This window comes from Stigmatopora argus, chromosome 16 (assembly GCF_051989625.1).
Source record: "Stigmatopora argus isolate UIUO_Sarg chromosome 16, RoL_Sarg_1.0, whole genome shotgun sequence".
Classification (NCBI taxonomy): Eukaryota; Metazoa; Chordata; class Actinopteri; order Syngnathiformes; family Syngnathidae; genus Stigmatopora; species Stigmatopora argus.
The window spans coordinates 5,546,841-5,565,935 of record NC_135402.1 but is presented as its reverse complement, the minus strand read 5'-3'; the positions used below and the strand labels follow the sequence as shown (position 1 = coordinate 5,565,935).

At 40.5% G+C, this 19,095-nt stretch overlaps 1 protein-coding gene and 1 long non-coding RNA gene across 2 annotated transcripts in view; one reads left to right on the top strand and one right to left on the bottom strand.

Annotated features, from left to right (window-relative positions):
- Positions 1-19,095, bottom strand: part of LOC144091395 (uncharacterized) — a 155,507-nt gene that overhangs the window by 123,920 nt on the left and 12,492 nt on the right. The window lies entirely within an intron of this gene.
- ctif (CBP80/20-dependent translation initiation factor) overlaps positions 1-19,095 on the top strand; it is a 45,169-nt gene that overhangs the window by 16,116 nt on the left and 9,958 nt on the right. The window contains exons 13-15 of the mRNA XM_077622327.1: positions 3,492-3,545; positions 5,671-8,674; positions 11,538-12,047. Coding sequence (XP_077478453.1) covers positions 3,492-3,545; positions 5,671-5,889 — 273 coding nt within the window. The 3' untranslated portion in view covers positions 5,890-8,674; positions 11,538-12,047. The remainder of the gene's footprint in view (positions 1-3,491; positions 3,546-5,670; positions 8,675-11,537; positions 12,048-19,095) is intronic.

Genomic DNA, 19,095 nt, shown 5'->3' with positions numbered 1-19,095 from the left:
GCTCCAGATACAGTTTGGTAGTTCTGGCTAATCCACTCTATCACAAGCCAATCATAGTTGGTGAAAGCGATGACGTATCCCTACGCCTGCGAGAAGGCAATGACGTATCCCTATGCCTGCGACAAGGCATTGTGGTGTTGCCCACTCGAAATCTGATTGGTTGTTTAATGCAGCAGAGCCTGCAGAACTGATTGTGAAGGCCTTGGGGCAGATATTTGACCCTGGCAACAAATAATGGCTGAAATGTGATTAGTTAAATGCTTCAATATGAAAAAACACATCTGGAAGCAGTGCAACCAGGAGGAAAGCAATGAAAGGAAGCTAACAGACAATTTGGAATTATTTAATAAGTATTGATGGACAAAATATAATATATGATTCAGATATTTCTTAGGCCAGCAGAGAAGGCCTTGAAGGCCCTGACGGCCCGCCACTGGTAAATACAGAATTTAAAAATGTTCAAATGCTGTCATATTGCCATCAAATGCAGCCAATAAGTTAAAATAGTTTACATTTCACTGTATTTGCTCAAAGGGGCATTCTGAACAAAAGCATATGACTTTCAGTCCTAAAGCCTTTAAAAAAAAATGTAAATAAGCCAACCGACTGACATAAAGTCACATAGGCAAATATATTGTTAGCTACCTTAACTGTGGTTTGCATTCATGTACCTGCCCCTGCTCCAGTTTCATTGTCACACCCAGGGGAAATATCTGCATATTGGCCGCTAAGTGCTTTGCAACATCCACCAGGCGAGTGGCAATTGCTCTTCCATTTAGTTGCAGGTGCTGTGCAGTGGTTTGTTTATGCTTTTTCATCAGCTCCAGCACCTGTGGAAGACAATGGCGGGAGCAACGGGAATAAATTAAGGGTCACTCTCATACCAGTTGCGTACAGTGACGAAATATTGCCACCAATATGGCAAATGCCAGTTGACACAAAGTAGTCGCCGTTAAAAAAAATGCATTTCATTTGACCCGTGTCCTCAAAATGCAGCCTTAGAAGATAAATGGTCTGTTTTTAGATCTCATTTTGAGAAAGGTGATACAGTCATTTTCCCCGCTAAATTGTGTATATTTGTCCTCTGAGCATCAACAAGAGAACAGAACGGAAAAAGACAATTTGTCTTTGAATTATTCATCAAGTATCAGCATGTTACTGCAGTGAAAACATGGTACAGAAACAACTTCCCCTTGCGGTTGCCTCAGAAATGAGTCGAATTGATGCATAGCTTGTTTTGTGTAGGCGAGATGAGGGAAAAATAGATAACGATACATTTGTTTTGCTTTTATAAATGCACCATCCTGTCACAGGAAACTTGTTCCTGTAGAAAAACTCATTTTTTATTAAAGCCGGTGATGTACTTGTAGCCTACCGAAGAATCAACACAACACTGAGGCTGCTCACGCTTCCATTTTATGCTGCCTAACTCTATTCTACTTGTGATTGAACATGTTCCATTTGCAAAAAGTTTGTACTTTTTTGAGTGGCCACAAATTTGCCGTCATCATGTTTTAATCGAGGATACATTGCTTGAAATGGCAAGAAAAAAAAACTGATCGTCTTATTTCGCATCCGAAAGACGGCTTGGTTGTCATGGCCAATTCCGATAAAGTACCAATATCAACGTTGTTTCCGAAAATATACAAAATATTATTTATATGCCATACAATTGGCACCACATTACAATTCCCCGCTCTACATGCAGCACACATCGTCATCTTCTGTGTTTTTTTCTTTGTTTATTTGTTTTGTAGTAGAAAACTAAACTTTGAGGTTGAATGGAATTGATGCATTATCTATTCGTATATGCCAATACCAATGCTATCATTTTAGTGTCCTATTGGGGTTTCTTCCAATACTAATATTATGTTAGTACAACATGAATATACCTTTCGGTTGGTTTGGAAAAAATTGCACACGAAAAAGAGATATTTTTCCCCTATATAAGAATGGACTGTATGGATCTCTAGTCAAAAGATGGCATTTCTGGAATTAGAAAAATAGATAATCGCAGGTGAACATAAAATACGTGCCTTGGCTCTCCCCCGAAAAAATGGTGGGGAAATTGCGATAAACACTGCTGATGTGAACTTTATGACGTCTGCAGTGTGTGCTTTTGGAATAGTGCACTTAAGTGGAGTGGATGTGATGGAAAAAAAGACAAATACTTGATGTAAAAGGCGGGATCGCTGGTCCATAAGCCAGAAGTCGTGTTGCTATGCAACTATTGGAAGCCTATTTGAAGTCTCCCAACTTCCAACACGCCGCCGCGTACGGCGTGAGTTATTACTTTAACGATGAAACGTGCTTTCCTTCTCAGCTGGAAATCGGTGCTTCCCATCGCGCTGTTCTTTGACTGCACCATCAGTGAGTGACATGTCATTTCTTCGTCAAACAACTCACGTTTGATCCGTGCAGACAGAAATGTTGGCATGAATATGGATGTTCTTCACTCACGTTACAGAAAATCACAGCTGTCCTACTTTCCATTTTTATGATCAAATGCCTTTTAAATGCGCGAGGTTGGATTGGCAATCACAAGAGACTGCAAAGGTTTTCCCTGCTTGGTTATATAACCGCAAGCAGGCGTACAGAAACCGGCTTGTCAGGAGATGTTGTGAGGCTTTGTTCGTTTTTCCACATGAAACGAAAGGGGGGCGAAAACACTGAGTCTTTTGCGAAAGAATTCCTGATTACTGACTTTATGTCAGTTTAACATCTCCGTTACTTACCCAACGGGACTCATTAGGGGACGTGTGAGGTATCGTCAAGCCATAACCGTCCGTGTCCATCAGTGAATATCGAGAAGGCTTTTCTATGACATTTCATTTTTCTCAAATGGACACAATTTCACCTTTTCCGTAAAATAGGTCCTCCTCACTCAAGGTGATTGTTGAAATTGGTACTCGGTCGTTTGGTCGCCGGTCTTTTGGTCGCCCGGAAGGTTATTGATAATTACCATTTAAATCGTTGCTCAAATTCCCTAAATACAAACTGCGAATTATTATTTAGTCATACTTAATGCCCTATCAATTATTAGGCTAAAGAAAAGCTCCAAATGTCCCGTATTTTTATTGTTATTTGTTGGAGAACTTGTTAAGACCCTGACTGACGTAGCTTCTTAAAGGGACAACGCATGTACATACAAACTCTTATACACTCACACGTCCGCTCAGTGAAACTGCTCAGGACCATTGTTGGCTTTTATTGATGCGTAGACCGTGTTGTTTTACCTTGTTTTATCGCCGGTCTTTTGGTCGCCCGTTGTTTGGGTCCGAGCAACCAAAAGACCGGCGACCAAAAGACCGCACACGGTTGAAATTTGGGTGCAAAAGTGCTTTAACTGGTTCTTATTTTCCACATGGCACATTTGCATCTCGTCTCGTTACCCCCTCCTCGTCTTCACCCCGCCGGATGTCGCCGCAATACTGCCAATGTTCGCTTCCACCCTGATTCAAATTGACACTGTCTCTTCTTGTTCCACGTAGCTGCTGCAGTCCAAGGACGTCAAAGAGGACGCCGTGCTGTGTTGCTCCATGGAGGTAAAAACATAAACAAGAGTTACACAACTCAAGATATAATAAGCCAGAGATTTTCAAAACCCTTTAAAAAAAAGCAAACTGGTTACCACGTTAAATCATGAGAAAATATCGCGTTAAAGTGTAATGAGTTATTGACGCTTTGTTTTAACTGCTGCCAACCCTCCCAGTTCAAATGGCTTGGACTACTAGTGCAAAAAGATGAAAAGCGCCTTATAATTGGCCGTCTCTCATCGTCAATGGCTCTTAAAAAGTTAAAATATGGGAGGGAAGTTGTCATTTTTCACTTCCACTTGCCCTATAATGAATGAGACTTTTCCTTATGAAGGTAAAAAATCATTGATAAGTAAAAATCCAGTCTTAAGAATCCGTAGTGTAAACAATCTTCTTTTTGAACTTTAACATTTATTTAACTGTAGTCGCATTTGGAATTCCATCCGAATGCGCTCTGTTTTTCTGGCGAATGTTATGAATAATAAAAGACTGAAGGTGAAGCAGAATGATAAAATATTCTTCATACTGCGTACGAGGTTAAACAAAAGGCACGCTAATAAGGTAAATCGTTAAAGGATATTTTGTTTCTATTTTTATTTGCCATTAATTTTGTTGCCATTTTTAATAGACCACAAAAACAAAAGAGCCCGTTAAAAAATGGATAAAATGGTTTGACTTTTACCAAGAAGTACTGTATTAAGGCCAGACTTATGAGGATTGTAACATTAATAGAAAATTAAATCGATAATAACACAAAGTTATATAAGAACAATTCAAAAAAGTAAGGCAAAAGAAGCCTTTTTCAGACAAAGAAAGTTGTAACAGACATGTAAATACTCTAATCTCTAATTGGACAAATTAATAATTGAAATATAAATGTGTTGTATTGTTATGAGACAAACTTCACCATAATATAAATATAAAAGTAGTAAAGTAAATGAGTGACATACCCAGATGTTTCTACAGAACTGAAAAGTTTGACCATCGCACCCTTATCAATGGTCTGGCATCACTTTATTATAAATAACTAATTTTCAAATGCATTCTTGCGTCTACCAGTGTAATTCCACTTTAATATTGATAACTAAACTCTGATTTTTAGAGGGAACTTTCTATTAAAGCAGGAAAACGAACCACTTACACTTCAAGATTTTTCACCTTGTTCATAAATTGTTTTATTTCTAATCTTAATAGGCTGGCAGCAGCTCTAGATTTACACCCAATTGAAGACTCCGCTTGCTTTTATGGGTGATTTTCTTCAGTTTTTGTCGAGCTTTATCTCTCCACGTGATGTTTCTTTGACTTTGAAATCGAAAACTAATTATGCGTCCTGATAAAGACTTTGAAAGCCTCCCACTTTATATGCACTGTCTGCTTAGCAAGGACTTCAATTCATCTATTTGCCTTCCTATATAGTAGATCACACATTCTTTATCAAATTAACATTTTCATGTTCAAAGTGCCACATAGAGTGGAATTCAACCTTTTTTTATTTGTTATTTTGCTATACTCTATAGATATATATATCAAAGGCAATAGCGTATAGTAAGAAGGACAATTGGAATGAAAAATCCCAGATCTTGTTGCACACATGAGAATTAAAAGATGGTTGCTCATTTAAACTGGTCGCTGCATATGGAAAAAAAGCGGACATGTTCATATTTGTTTTTTTTGCTTTAAGCTACCAAAATGGCTGCCATCATCAACTTCTTTACATTGGAAAAAAAATCATTTGAGATACAAGCATGGCCACAAAATGACTTGAACTCATAAATCAATGTACCAGTTCTGATTATTATTGCTCTAAGAGGGTGATTTTAAACTGGGAACTGGGAATGCTCACAAAGTGCAACAAACATTCATTCGCCCCTCCCAGTCTTAACTGATTGGACGTCTTGCACCGTCAACGTCAGCCAACGAATGACATGAGCGCAATAGACGTCCACTTGCGCGTGTCTATCTTCATCTGATGAGTTGGACGCCACCAGACGTCCGAATCCATTTCCAAAATCAATACCTTCGAGGCCTCGGAAGCGAAAGGAACATCCGTCTCCCGTTGGACGTCTGTCGCCGTCGGCGGCGTCGGGCCGATGCGCTCAAACGTGGTCTCACGCTTTTTCCCGCTCCTCTTCAGCTGCAGAGCGCCGGGCGCCTCCTCGAGGAGCAGCTTCCCGAGATGATGACCGAGCTTCTCGCGGCCGTGCGCGACAAGATGCTGAGCCCAACCGAGTCGCCCCTGACTCGCTCGCTCCTCATGGAGGTGGTGGAGCTGCACGCGCACCACTGGAGCCCCCTGGAAGCCCTCACCACGCAGTACTACAACCGTACCATCCACAAACTCACCACAGCATAAAAAGCGCCCTTTCGTCCCCCGACTCTTGGGTACAGACTTTACTCTTTCCCACTAGGGGGAGTGTAGGCCAGCATCAGCTTGTCTGGGAATACAGAGGTGTTAAAAGTAGGGAGGAGGGGGCCGTTTCTTTATCGTCACCCGCCCCCACCTCTTTTTCCATCCCCCAGCTCTGGTGGCTGATAAAAGACAGAAAATGGAGGCAGGCAGCAGACACGGCGCTGTCTGTCTGCACCGTCTGCCCTCTTCTCCGCAGGGACCCCCGGGTCAGGAGGTCTCGCCGCCGCGGGACTCCAGTACGCCTACGCCAACCCCCATAACCTAAGCGCCCCCCCCCCACCCTTTGTCTCCCTCCCTTAGCAGGAAGCCTTTTTTGTAGGGATGAGACAGCAGGCCTGCTGGGCCAGGCTGGGCTCGGGATAAGGATCAGGCTGGCTAGAGTAGGGTGGCAGATGGCGGCTTGAGCCCTTGTGAAACATACACACACAGTCACAACACACACAATCGATGCACGCACGGCAAAACGGGCATCCCGCTCCCCAACGGAAAAAGGAAACCAGGGGGTCGTCAGAATTAGAGGAGTATTAAAAAAAAAAAAAACAGTCGGAACGCTGTTAAACCTTTTGTTTTTGTCCCCGTCGAGCCGTGCGCATCCGCAATATTTTTAATTGCTTTTTTAAAAAAATGTATTTATTGGGTTTTATTGTCCGAGTCTTACCGTGGAGTGTTGGCGCCACGCTGAAGAGAGAAAATGATAACAATACGATATTTTAGTTGTAATAGGGGAAGATTGTGATGGGGCGCAAATACATTGAGGGAAAGTCACAATGTTATGCTAATATGATAAATGTAGTGTAGTAGGAAGAAAGAAGAAAGTCTTTTTTTTTATATTTTATTTTCCGGGGAGAAATAACACTAATATGTTAGATTTTACAAATTTAGACATTTAGGTTCAGCCTATGAGTCGATACACGTATGATTTATTTAAAAAAAATGTTTTTAACCCTTTCAGAGTGGCTCTAAGACTCCTTAGTGAACGTTCCCGATTGTTATTTGACCCATTTTTTTAATGCATACCTACGAATGACATCTGGCGCTAGGCCTTATTGCACACATTTGAGTTGTTTGCACTGTTGTGAAGTGGTGTGCTTTAAACAAACAAAAGGGGTGAATAGGAAACATCCCGGCGGTTAAAGGAAATTATTCTTAAGATAAAAAGGAATTCATAACGTTTTTTTATTATCAAGACGGAAAAAAATAAGGAAAAAAGCAACAAAACAAAGTGGCAAATATAACCTAGTTGGCGTCTAACTGGAAAAGTCCCTTGCAGTGTATTTTTGGTGTGCATTTATGATCAACACTATTTGTCAATTATATTGTATTTGAGAAATAATGACCTTTATTTACCTGTGTATTTAAAAGATCTATACATATGTATCTTTGGAGCTAGAGTGCGCTATCATTGGTTATGTAGCATTTGTGAATGGGCTCTGTGTAATCTGTCTTGAGTATGTGTTTAAAAAAAAAACTTAAATAATGGGAGCTAGCAAAAGAAATGCTACGGGAAAATACCCAGAACATTTTTATGAGGAATTAGCTTTTTTTTTGCTTTAGTAAACACACAACTTTGCAATTCAGGGGCTGCATCCTTTTAACCTTCCTCAATGAAATAGTCATAACATGCAACTTTTTGACCTCCTAGTTGGCAATATTGAGGTCATAAACAATGTAAGTTTCACGACAAATGGGAAAGCACATAACTTTTGGTGTTGCCACTTTTCAAAGAATAATTGAAGAAACTGGCACAAGCATTTAAAGAAAAATGACTGAGTTAAAAATATTGATCTACGTGTTCCTTAGAGTAAAAGATCTTCATTTATGTTGTGACGATAAGCATGAAGTTGCATTAAAACATTACCTAAGTCGTAATGTCACTACTTAAATGAAATCGTAAAATACAAGAAGTCTTTACAGGAGCAAAATGTAGTAATTATAGGACGAGACGTGCTTTCCTCAAGTATCCGCATGTAGCTTTTTACTGTGCCGATGGTCTTCTTTGGACTGGCCTGTAGTCGGCACCATCTTAAATTGTGATTATTAAATGGAAAAAAAAATGTGTCGTGATGTCACAAAATTAAACTTGTAACATTTCAGGACAAAATATGTGAAGTTGCGATAATCACAAAGTTGTACTTTACTCTTAGGATGAAGCTCAAAGCTGTTGAGAAGTAAAATTACAAAATTCCTGTTGTAATATTGCTTAGATTAATGACGCCATTTGCGTTGCGTTACGCTGTCGTCGTTCCACTTGATGTAACCCCTGAATTGGGACACAATGACAAAAAGGGGGTGTAAAGGTACATAAAGCTCACAGTTCTGTGCCAGGTTTGGCCTACCAATGATCTTTTTTTATATTCTGTTTTAGTGCCTTATATGGAATTGAACAGCAAGGAAGAGCCAAAAAAAAGCCCCTCACCCCAATAAAATCCGGCCTTATAGCTAGTTGCAGCCCATAATATAGCCTTAGCCTGTGATATAAAGTACCCTTGCACCCCCCAATACAGCGGACATGCTTGTGCTTACACAGCGTGTGTTTTTCTATTATTATTTCCTCTGTCTTGCATCAAGAATTCTGATCATGTGTAATAGAAACATCACTCAGATGATGATGATGATGTCATGATAACTTGTTTTTTCCTCTTGTTTTATTTCTAGCTTTTTATTTAAGCTCATTCATATACGGGAGGTGGAGAAAAAAAAAGAATTGTGATACCTAGCTTGCAGGAAGGTACGTAAGTGGTATTACTGTATTTTACTCACCAATGCAAGTTTTTGTTCTGCAAAAAAAAGGAAAAAAATGGCAGGCACTCTTGGAGAGCAACCCCCTTCATTTATGTGCCGGTGGAGCCCCGTCCCCTCCTCAAAATACCCCCCCACCCCCATGCTTATCATCGAATATTTAAAATTTAAATCCAATGGGCTCCACTCAGGTGTCTCCTGTTTTGTTTTTTTCAGGACTTGTGAGAAATAAAAAAAAAAACAGGACAAAAAAGTTTTTTTTTTTCCTTCTGAAGACAAAAAGGCAGATGCTCATATTGTTTTCAACGTCATTAGCGGCAAACACGCGTGACAAATGTGTCACCGCAGTTGGTCGGCGCGCTAACAATGCAAACCTCATTTACATGCCGACCGTTACGCCGTCGCACATTAAGCAAACCACACTTTCCAATGGCCATTCCACACGCATACTTGCCAGTTAGTACTCTTGGGTAGTCTTGACACATGCCAGTGGCAATTATCTCCATTTTTCAACTTTTCTCTCGCAGCCATTACGGCAGTGGTAAGGAACCTATGGCTCAGGAGCCAAATGTGGCTCGTTTGATGGGTGCATATGGCTGTGAGCTAAAATATGGAAACCGGTGGTGAGAGAGCCGAGTCCCGAACACACCAATAAGAACGTCACGTCCGCACTGTGGCATTGATTTTTTTTTCGTTAGTCTTCTGCATCTATTCTCTCATTGATACTCATTGAACTCATTGATATTCATTGATTAGCAACAGCATATTGTTGTCAAAAGAATTTGGAGACTTTTTGTACTTAAAAAGTGGTAAAATGACTAAAAAAATTGCACTTTCATGTATTTTGACTTTTAAATTGTGAGTATGGCTCTGAAGGAATAACATTTGAAAATAGGAATTGTTCATGGCTCTCTCTTTCAAAAAGGTTCCCGACCCCTGCATTAAGGTAATATAACACCAGCCTTCCATTGGGTACAATAATACCGCTTTTCTCCTCTAGGGCATCATCGAAAACTTTCATTTATTTGGTATTGCTTTAACATTTCAGACGGAAATTGCCAATTGACACTTTTAGCTTCATCTATTCCCTTTTTGTGAGCTAGATTTAGTAAAATCTCATGACTTTTTTTTCTGGGCGGCATTTTGCAAAGGTTAATCTATTAAAGCACTCCATAAACACGCCATCAAACTTTTTAGGATTATCATTCAATGTTGCTTTTAGACTACACATTTCAAACTCAAGGCTTGTTTAGACAATCTGATCAACAGCGACGCGTGTTCTAGATTGCTGAAAAGTTAAAACAATCTCCTTTCAGGATTGACAGGGCCTTATCGATTACAATGAAATGTTCCAGTGATCTGGCGTTCTGAAGGTCAGCGAGGTCCGTGCACGCATCCCCGCATTTCCGACCAGATTATTCCACCGTGTCGACGAGAGAATGCTATTGATTCAGGATGCTTTCTCATCCTCGGATGCTCCAGGCATTTGCTGGCCAAGGCCAGCTCTGTACACGAAAGTATAAGAGCTCTCACTTTCTGAAACTTTCATAAAGTTGGCCTCGGTACCAAGAGGGTAAACTTGCGTAATACTCTCCTTGTTGGTGATTCGGATTTCTGGGAATCCAAAATACAGTGAAGGAAAGTGGGCAGAAGATTATTTGACAAACATTTATGGCAATACAAAACACATTCTCTGCCGTTGAGTGAGGAAGGCAGGCAGTGAAAAAATGATTTAGACTACATGTGTCCAAGTGGCGGCCCGGGGGCCAAATCTGGCCCGCCGCATCATTTTGTGTGGCCCGGGAAAGTAAATCATGAGTGCCGACTTTCTGTTTTAGGATCAAATTAAAATGAAGAGTATAGATGTATATTAAATTTATTGGTTTTACCCCTTTTAGATCAATAATTGTAATTATTAAATCCTTTTTTTCTGTGTTTTTAGTTCAAAAATCATTTTGTAAAATCTAAAAATATGTAAAAAAAAAAAAAAAAAAAGCTAAAATAAACATTGTTTTAGATCTATAAAAAAGTGAATATTCAGGGCTTTTAATCTATTTATTAAAAAAAAATCTAAATATTATATCTAAAATGGTCCGGCCCACGTAAAATCAAGCCCGCGAACCAACCCGAGTCTGACTTAGACAAAAATAAAACTACTTAAATGTAGTATTTAATGGAGTCCAACCAAGATGGAACTCGGAGGTCAAAAGGGCAGCGCAATGCAGAAGACAACGTTGCGTTAAAAAGCCGAGGAAGCTTCTCCCCAGATGTCCTTATTCTCCACAAAAAAATCAATAACCATGGGGCACCTGCCGCTTCCAGTTCGACCTTTTCACCTCTCCATCTCAGTGCCAGTGACCCCCCGCTACTTGTTACTTCCAAGTTACTATCCCGGAACATCCACTCATTACCCACCCCGTGCGTTCTATATATAGAAGCTAAAGAAAGCACGGATATCGCTGCAACTGTGCGCTTTTTTACAGAGTGACATGGCAACGCATCATCAGACCGTAAATGATGCGAGCGTTAGGTATGACGGACAACATGGAGCGAGAAGTGAATGTCCGCTGTTAGAATTGACACTCCTGTCCTAGATTTGTGGAATTATGGCTCTTTCACTGCCTCGTGCAAGATACTCCGTCGCTTTTGAGGGTCCTCAAACAAACGTTGCTTGTAAAATTGTTATCTTACCAAATATTATGCTCGCCACCCCTCATCCTAAATAGAAAACAACCTCACATTAATGACCTCATCAGATTTTAACGCAAGTTGCGTCAAAGCTGAAAGTGTTGTCACAAATTGTCTATGCTAAGTTGAATGACGCAAATCTTAAAACCCTTTTTTTTTCTCAGCAAGGGGAAACTCAGAAGCTGATGTCAACCCGAGCGGAAACTGGAAAGCTGTGTCGCCGCTTCCTGGACTGCCAGTGCAGGAAATGATATCACGACCTTTACGCTTCCTGAATGAAGTGTCTCAGCGGCCCTTTTTGGGGCGCAGGAACTCCTGAGTCAGTAAATCAAGTTTAAATGGAGCCAAACGCCGGCTCCCGCTTGGAGTCCTTTCAAAGTCTGCTTTTAAATATTTGCCAAGCAAGTTAGCTCATCTTCCGCTGGGTTCGGCATAGTATGCATCCATTTTTGGATAAGTGGCGTTAAGAAAATGTGAAACGGCGACATTTCTCTCAATATTGCTAACGTTAAGTCATTGGCTTCCGTTGACAGCGATGGACGTCCAGTCCGTATAAAACGGCGACATTCTTTCGACCAACCATCATCAAGCACTAGTGACAAACTCATCAATTCACAGCAGAAGGATGAGAGGAGCCATGTAATTGGACATCTATCATTGTCAGTGGCACTGAGGTAAGACCATTCTCATGTCATATTCTTTAAAATTACATTTAAAAAAATAATAATTCTTCTAAAATTGTACTTTACGCTTGAGGAATGCTTTGAGGTTTTAATGCATAGAAGTTGTAACAGTCCTACTTTATTAGGTAACAAAAAAATGAAAGATGACTAATAATAGAAGGCGATAATTATGCTTCATCTACCTCAGGGGTGTCAGACTCGGGTTGGTTCGCGGGCCGCTTTAACGTCAACTTAATTTCACGTGGGCCGGACTATTTTAGATATAATATTTAGATTTTTTTTAAATAAATGGATTAAAAGCCCTGAATATTCAGTTTTTTATAGATCTAAAATAATGTGTATTTTAGCTTTTTTTATATATATTTTTAGATTTTACAAAATGATTTTTGAACTAAAAACACAGAAAAATAACGATTAAAAAATGACAATTATTGATTTAAAAGGGGGAAAATCAGGAAAAATAATATACATCTATACTCTTCATTTTAATTTGATCCTAAAACAGAAAGTCGGCACTCATGATTTACTTTCCCGGGCCACACAAAATGATGCGGCGGGCCAGATTTGGCCCCCGGGCCGCCACTTTGACACGTGCTCTACCTGCAACAAGATGACTAGATACTTTTAAAATAATTTTTCGCTTTACATGTCAAAATTGATATATTTTAGAAAAAAATATTTCTGTCTGGATGATCTGAAAAAAGATATTTCTGAGATATCTATAAAATTAGAGACCAATCATCTGGATTTTGTAAGGGCTGGCAAGTTTCTTTCTCATTTCTTCCAATGACAACTTTTGACGCAAACGAGTTGCACAATTGCCAACTGTACTCTCTTGAATGGGCTTGTCTTGAATCGATCGTAATCATTCCGCAGAGTTCACGTGCGTGGGTCACGTTCCTGACGTCTTTGTTGCTAGCGTGTTCGCCCGAGCGTTCACTTGGCTCACTTGCGCTATTTCCACGTCGCTGGTGCCAATACTAACAGATGGAATGTGGCACTGAGGGAGGAGAGGCCAAGAATTCCAGGAATGAGGAAGTGGGAAGAGGTCAACAATTCCTTTATGTAGTCTGTTGCTGGCCACTGCTGATGTCTACGTGTTTTTTTAGTTAAGCCTGATGGGTCACTGAATCGCAAATCAACACAACCACTATAATTAGCGACGGGAAAAGGGGGGCCGCTTTGCCAATGTCTGCGGATGAACAGCAGAACGTGGCACCTGATGTCTTTGTTGCTGGGCACCCGCCAAGCGATGATCAGGCTCGACCTTGTTGCCAGGCAACCCGCACCCCCCCCCCTCGACAACCCACCCCCACTCGCCAGACATGCTTAAAAGTCAGGAAACAAGTTAACCCCCGAGGAAGGCTTTGAACGGCGTCGTAATGTGAAAACATCTGTGCGCGTTTGCCCACTTTTAACGGGCCCGCCGGCTTGAAGGCGTGTTCCCCCCGTATAAACACGCTTCAAAGATGACGGCCGGCGGATCGTGTGGATTCGAAGACAAGGTGCTACTTTGTCTTGGAAACTCCACGCCCCATGCATGAACCAATAGCAACCCAACCCAACATCTTCTTATTCTTAGTGTGGAGGCTTTTTCAAGGAAGTCTTTGCTTCGTTAAAAACTTTTCAGGTAACTGCGCTAAAGAAAATTCAGCACAATGCCATTTTTCATTAGTTTTTGCAATGTTAAAGTTGCAAAAGGACGCATGTCCACTCCTGTGACCTTTTTATATCCAACTCCTTTTGGAATCCTCACTTCCTACAGTATGTAAAAAGCGCCACATCTTTCAATTTAGTTTAAAATTGCATCTTCTATTTTCGGTTCATATATTTTTGTATCCAGCCTCAGCATAGTTGACCGTAACATGTATTTTGTAGAATCAAAGATGAAGTACTTGGGGAAAAAAACCCACAGGGAAAATAGAAATAGCATGGGAAATCCATACTTATGCTGTGAATTTAAATTAGTTGTCCAATTCATTTTGAACTGGGAGGGATGGCAGTGAATGAATGTGTGTTTGCCAAACATTTGTTCAAATAGAGTGAACGCCTATCACCTTCAATGGCTTTATCAGGCTACTGTTTAAGTCTCACTAGCCCAAAAAAAAGCACAATAAAGTGGAAAAATGCATGAATAAATCGCACTGGAGAATAATTTGCATTTATTTATAAGAAAAGAACAAACTTCTGTTAAAGTAAAAATATTAAAATGGATATCAAAAGGCTAAATAGTCAAAAAAATATTTTTGGGGATAACTATAGTATTATAAAAACACACAACATAAGAATAGAGTAAGTTGTACTAGTATTGTATTAGTATATAGTAGTATAGGACTACTATACTATAATGTAGTGGTGGTATATATGGATGGTTTATGTTATATATCTCACTCATTTTGCTGCAGGTTGAGTACGAGCGTAATTTTTATGTTAATTTCTAGTGTGGGTGGGCTGGAAGCATCTCGCACCTCTTTTGTGTTCTTCATTAGATCTCTTTTCCCAGCTCGTGCCTTGTGCGTGCGTGCATGCGTGCGTGGCGTACAAGCGCACATGAGACATGAGGCGGCAGACAAAGGAGCGTTGAGGCGCCCTCGCGGTCAAGCCGGGGCCACCGGCGAGCGCCGCGATGGTGGCGGCAACAATGGCGACGTTGTTTGATATCAGCGTCGCGCTATTCAGCCTCCGGCTCTGAATATTAAACATACCGACAACAAGGGACAACTTACAGTCGCTCTTGGGTAATTCTGAGATGACGATGTTAGGTTTTTTTTCCCCCTTTAAAAAGTCTGAGCGAGACATAACAGTGCAGGAAAACTTTTTAGACGTTATTCTTAGTCATTGTCGCAGCTCCGAATAGGTGAGAATGTTGTTTACTCATGGAAATGAGCTTCGGGAAATTTTCAGAATTTTCATAGTCGGAATGGGTTTATTTATTTTGAATCTTTGTCGAAATAGTTGGAATTAGTTTGATTTCATCGGTATTGCTATCGTAATATTTTCATTTGAATGGAGTGGTAGTAGTTAGATTTCCTTCAGATTATTTTTGACTTTAGCTGTTTGTAAAAATATATCATGACTGTCACATTATAATTCTTGTAACTTCATTTTATGACATTTTTTTCCGACTTATTGTTTCCTTTGTGACGTGTGTTGACACAAATATCAACAGTAATTGTTCTTCTGGTAAAAGTACGTCTTTCTTGTTGCGTTTTCCCTTTATTTTAGTAGTATTTTGCTTTATTCCCATATTTATTCTCAACATTACTTATTTTCTTACACTTTCAACATTATTTTCATAATATTTTGACCCTCTTATTGCAATATTTATAACTCATGTATATGTCTCATAATAATTTTGTTTATATTCTCTTCCTAATTGTGACTTAATTCTCCTAAAAATCCCGATAAACTCAATCAAATATAAAAGTAACAAGCAGTCCGGTTAGTTTGCCTTTAGAAATCTTCTCAATGGAAATGTCAAAGCATCCAATCGGGCTATTGACAAAGCTGTTTAAAAATCCGATCAACGCCATTGATTTTCCTCTTGTAACTGATTTGCAACTGCAATGTTATCAGGCTCGTCATAATTTCACAGGCCTCCCTTAAAGATTGATTACGTTATCGATCGCTCGTTCCCGCTTACCGCCGCGCGTGTTTGGCCTCTTGTTTGACAGCTCAATTGCTGTTTTGACTTTGACGCCCACGGCAAACGAGGAGGCAAATTAGTCTAAGGATGACCCTGGTGCACATTCATCCATGCAAGACTTTTTTACCCCGTCCGCTACGTGGCCGCGATTAAAAAAACGGAGGTTTGTCTTGACGCCGCAGTGCGGCCAAGGCAAACAACGTGCTGTTGGAACGAGCACGCAGGTGTAACAAGCGTGCCCTGGCGGTAATGTTTATATTTGTGTCAACACGCCTCGTAAAGAAAACGGAACAGAGCGGATGTGTGTTGGAGTGTTTGCAGAAAAGTGAGAGAGAAAAAAATAACTTGAAATGAACGCTGACAGCCCGGTTGACCTTTCAAGCAGTCCAAGTGCTGACCATGCTTAAATTAACCCTAAAATACACCTGTCAAACACAACTTTGAATATACTTTCACAATCCTGACGCCTCGAATAATAAGTAACATGACTTCATTTCGTTTAATTAAATAATGGTACAGATATTTTCATATTTCTACTTAATTGCCGTATTTTCCGAACTATAAGTCATCCTTTCTTGGGCCTGCGACCAATGCTCAAGTCTATTTTTACTATTGTTTAACACACGTTTGTTGTTATTTTCTGATAAAAATAAAAAATAAGATGATAAACGCCCCTCCCAAAAATGCAATTTATACTTCAATGCGACATATAGTCTGAAAAAAAAACTATATAGAAACACACACTATGTATATGTGCATTATTTTTTATTCTTTTCCCCTGTGAATTTCTGCAATTTTATACGGTTAGTGCAGGAAGGTTAGAGATGTGTATGTGTATATGCTGTATGTGTGTGTGTGTATACATATTTATATTATATTTTCACACCTCTTCTCACACATAATGTGGGTTTGCATGTCTGTCACCTTCCATTATCCGACAGCCCCCATACCATGATCCAGCCCTGCCCCCCAATCGCTTCTCGCCTCAGTGGCCTTCCCAGTGATGAGCGAGAAGAACATCACGATAAAAAGTGTTGCCTGAACTGCTAATTTCCTCCACTCAAGCACGCACACAAATCCCCCCTCGCCCCCACCGCCTCTTTTCACACTGCCTTTGACCTTGCCCCCCTTTCACAAAAAGTTAACCTCACATGCAAAGGGAGGTCAGCCACACTCATAGAGGGGGAGGTCAAGGAGAGGCTGCCGTCTTTGACTCCCTCGGGGTCTCCTGGCAGGGGAACAAGGACGAGGCAATAGGATGACGATACGGCTGCCTGCGGCTTGTGGCAATTTACACCACCGAGCGCTGTCGATGTATGGAAACATTTTCTTGCAACCAAAAACAACATTTAAAAAGCTTTGTGCGCAGAGCATTTGTGTTTTCTAATTGTAGTGTAGTGTTCTCGAGTGCGGTCGATTGGTCGCTGGTCTTTTGGTCGCTGTCTTTTGGTCGCCAGTCTTTTGGTCGCGGCCTTTTGGTCGCCCCGACCGCGACAACGGGCAACCAAAAGACCGACGACCAAAAGACCGGCGACAAAACAAGGTAAAACAACACGATCTACGCATCAATAAAAGTCAACAATGGCCATGAGCAGTTTCACTGAGCCGACGTGTGAGTGTATGAGTTTGTATGTACATGCGTTGTCCCTTTAAGAAGCTACGTCAGTCAGGGTCTTAACAAGTTCTCCAACAAAAAACAATAAAAGTCCGGGAAATTTGGAGCTTTTCTTTAGCCTAATAATTAATAGGGCATTAAGTATGACTAAATAGTAATTCGCAGTTTGTATTTAGGGAATTTGAGCAACGATTTAAATGGTAATCACCACTTACCTTCCGGGCGACCAAAAGACCGGCGACCAATCGACCGTGTACCAGCGTTCTGGCGTGTTTTGTATAGTCATATAACTAGTGTCTACTTTCTTTTGAATACCTCGTCCTTCTTGTATCTCACATTGGATAGAGAATTGCCACATTGCAAGATGGCCGTGTGTCCCCCTATCGTCAGACAAATTAACTTTTGGGCCCCCTCCCCTCAGATTATTATTCGGGCAAAGCACCGGTTCTATATAATTGAATCAAGAAGCCGTGAGTGTACAACGGGGGCTACTTTCGATGCAGCCACCGCGCTAACCACTTTCGAGCCTTACTGTCCTCAATGGCGATGGAGTGCATAGCGCATTTTACCTTTAAATGTCACATTTGATACACTTGCACAGTATCGTGAGATCTGACAAAAGAAATCTTGCTTTTTGAATAAAAGTACTCCAGTGGCATTGACATTTCTCTTGCTGTTATTCCTTCTATGTATAAAAAGTGGATGCTTAACCCTTTATAGGACGGGACAGTCATTGAACTTAATTTGTCACTTGGAATGGGCTAAGGCCGTTAAATTATAAAATCCTGATCTGGAAGAAAATGTAAAGTTATATTAGTTTGTGCAGATCCAATGTGATTTCGTAGAAAATGACAAATGCAGTAGAATTTTCCTCCCTCAGCTAGAGGCTGCATTTCAGTCTAGCTTTTGTATGTGGCATCAATATATATTCCCGCGGGTCTTGGGGGTGGACTGCTACTCTATAGGTGAATCTACTGTAAGTTTCCTTTTGATGGGGATGCCTTTTGATAAGCTATGCTGTCTGAGTGAATGCAGTCCTCATTATCTTCTCCCGCCTATTAATAAAATGCTTTAACATGTTTTTTCACCGCAGGCTAAAAACAAAGGCTACGTTCAGCCCACAACTTGAAGCAACTCAAATCAATTGTTTTTGCCTTTAAGTAGTTTGACTGAGTTCTTTTCATGATGATCTAAACAGGCTCCGTCAAATGGAATCAGATATTTTCAAATCCAGTCCACATTCGTATGCATTTTTGAAATCTGACATAGGTTGGATTTTTCAGTATAAACAGTTAAACGTTACATTATTTGCGAAGCAAGTTTAAGACAAAAAAGTACCCTAATTTTTCCCCATTCAACCTGCTAGGGCAGTGCATCTCGAACTGAATGGGGTCAAAGCGGCTACCACCTGGGCTCGCACATGCGTTTATGTGCACTCAAGCGAGGTGCCGCCTGTAAACAGCGCGGCTCACAGCGATGCATTTTTTTTTCTCTGTTGTGGAGCAGCCTAGCACTTTGCGTCAAAAGTGTCAGCATCCAGAGGGGCTTTTTAAAGGCCACGTCTACATTCATTCATACATGAAGAGAAAATGACGGGCAGGTCCTGTGAGCCCATGCTTTTGTTAGTCTACAGTTCATAAATGAAAATTGGGGTTAAACCAGGGGTCTCTATTTGACATGAAAGGGATTATTAGTTTGATCCTCACATAAAATTTTTAAAACTACTTCAACAAAATAAACTTTTAAGCATAATAATAAACAGAGAACATCAGTGGTCC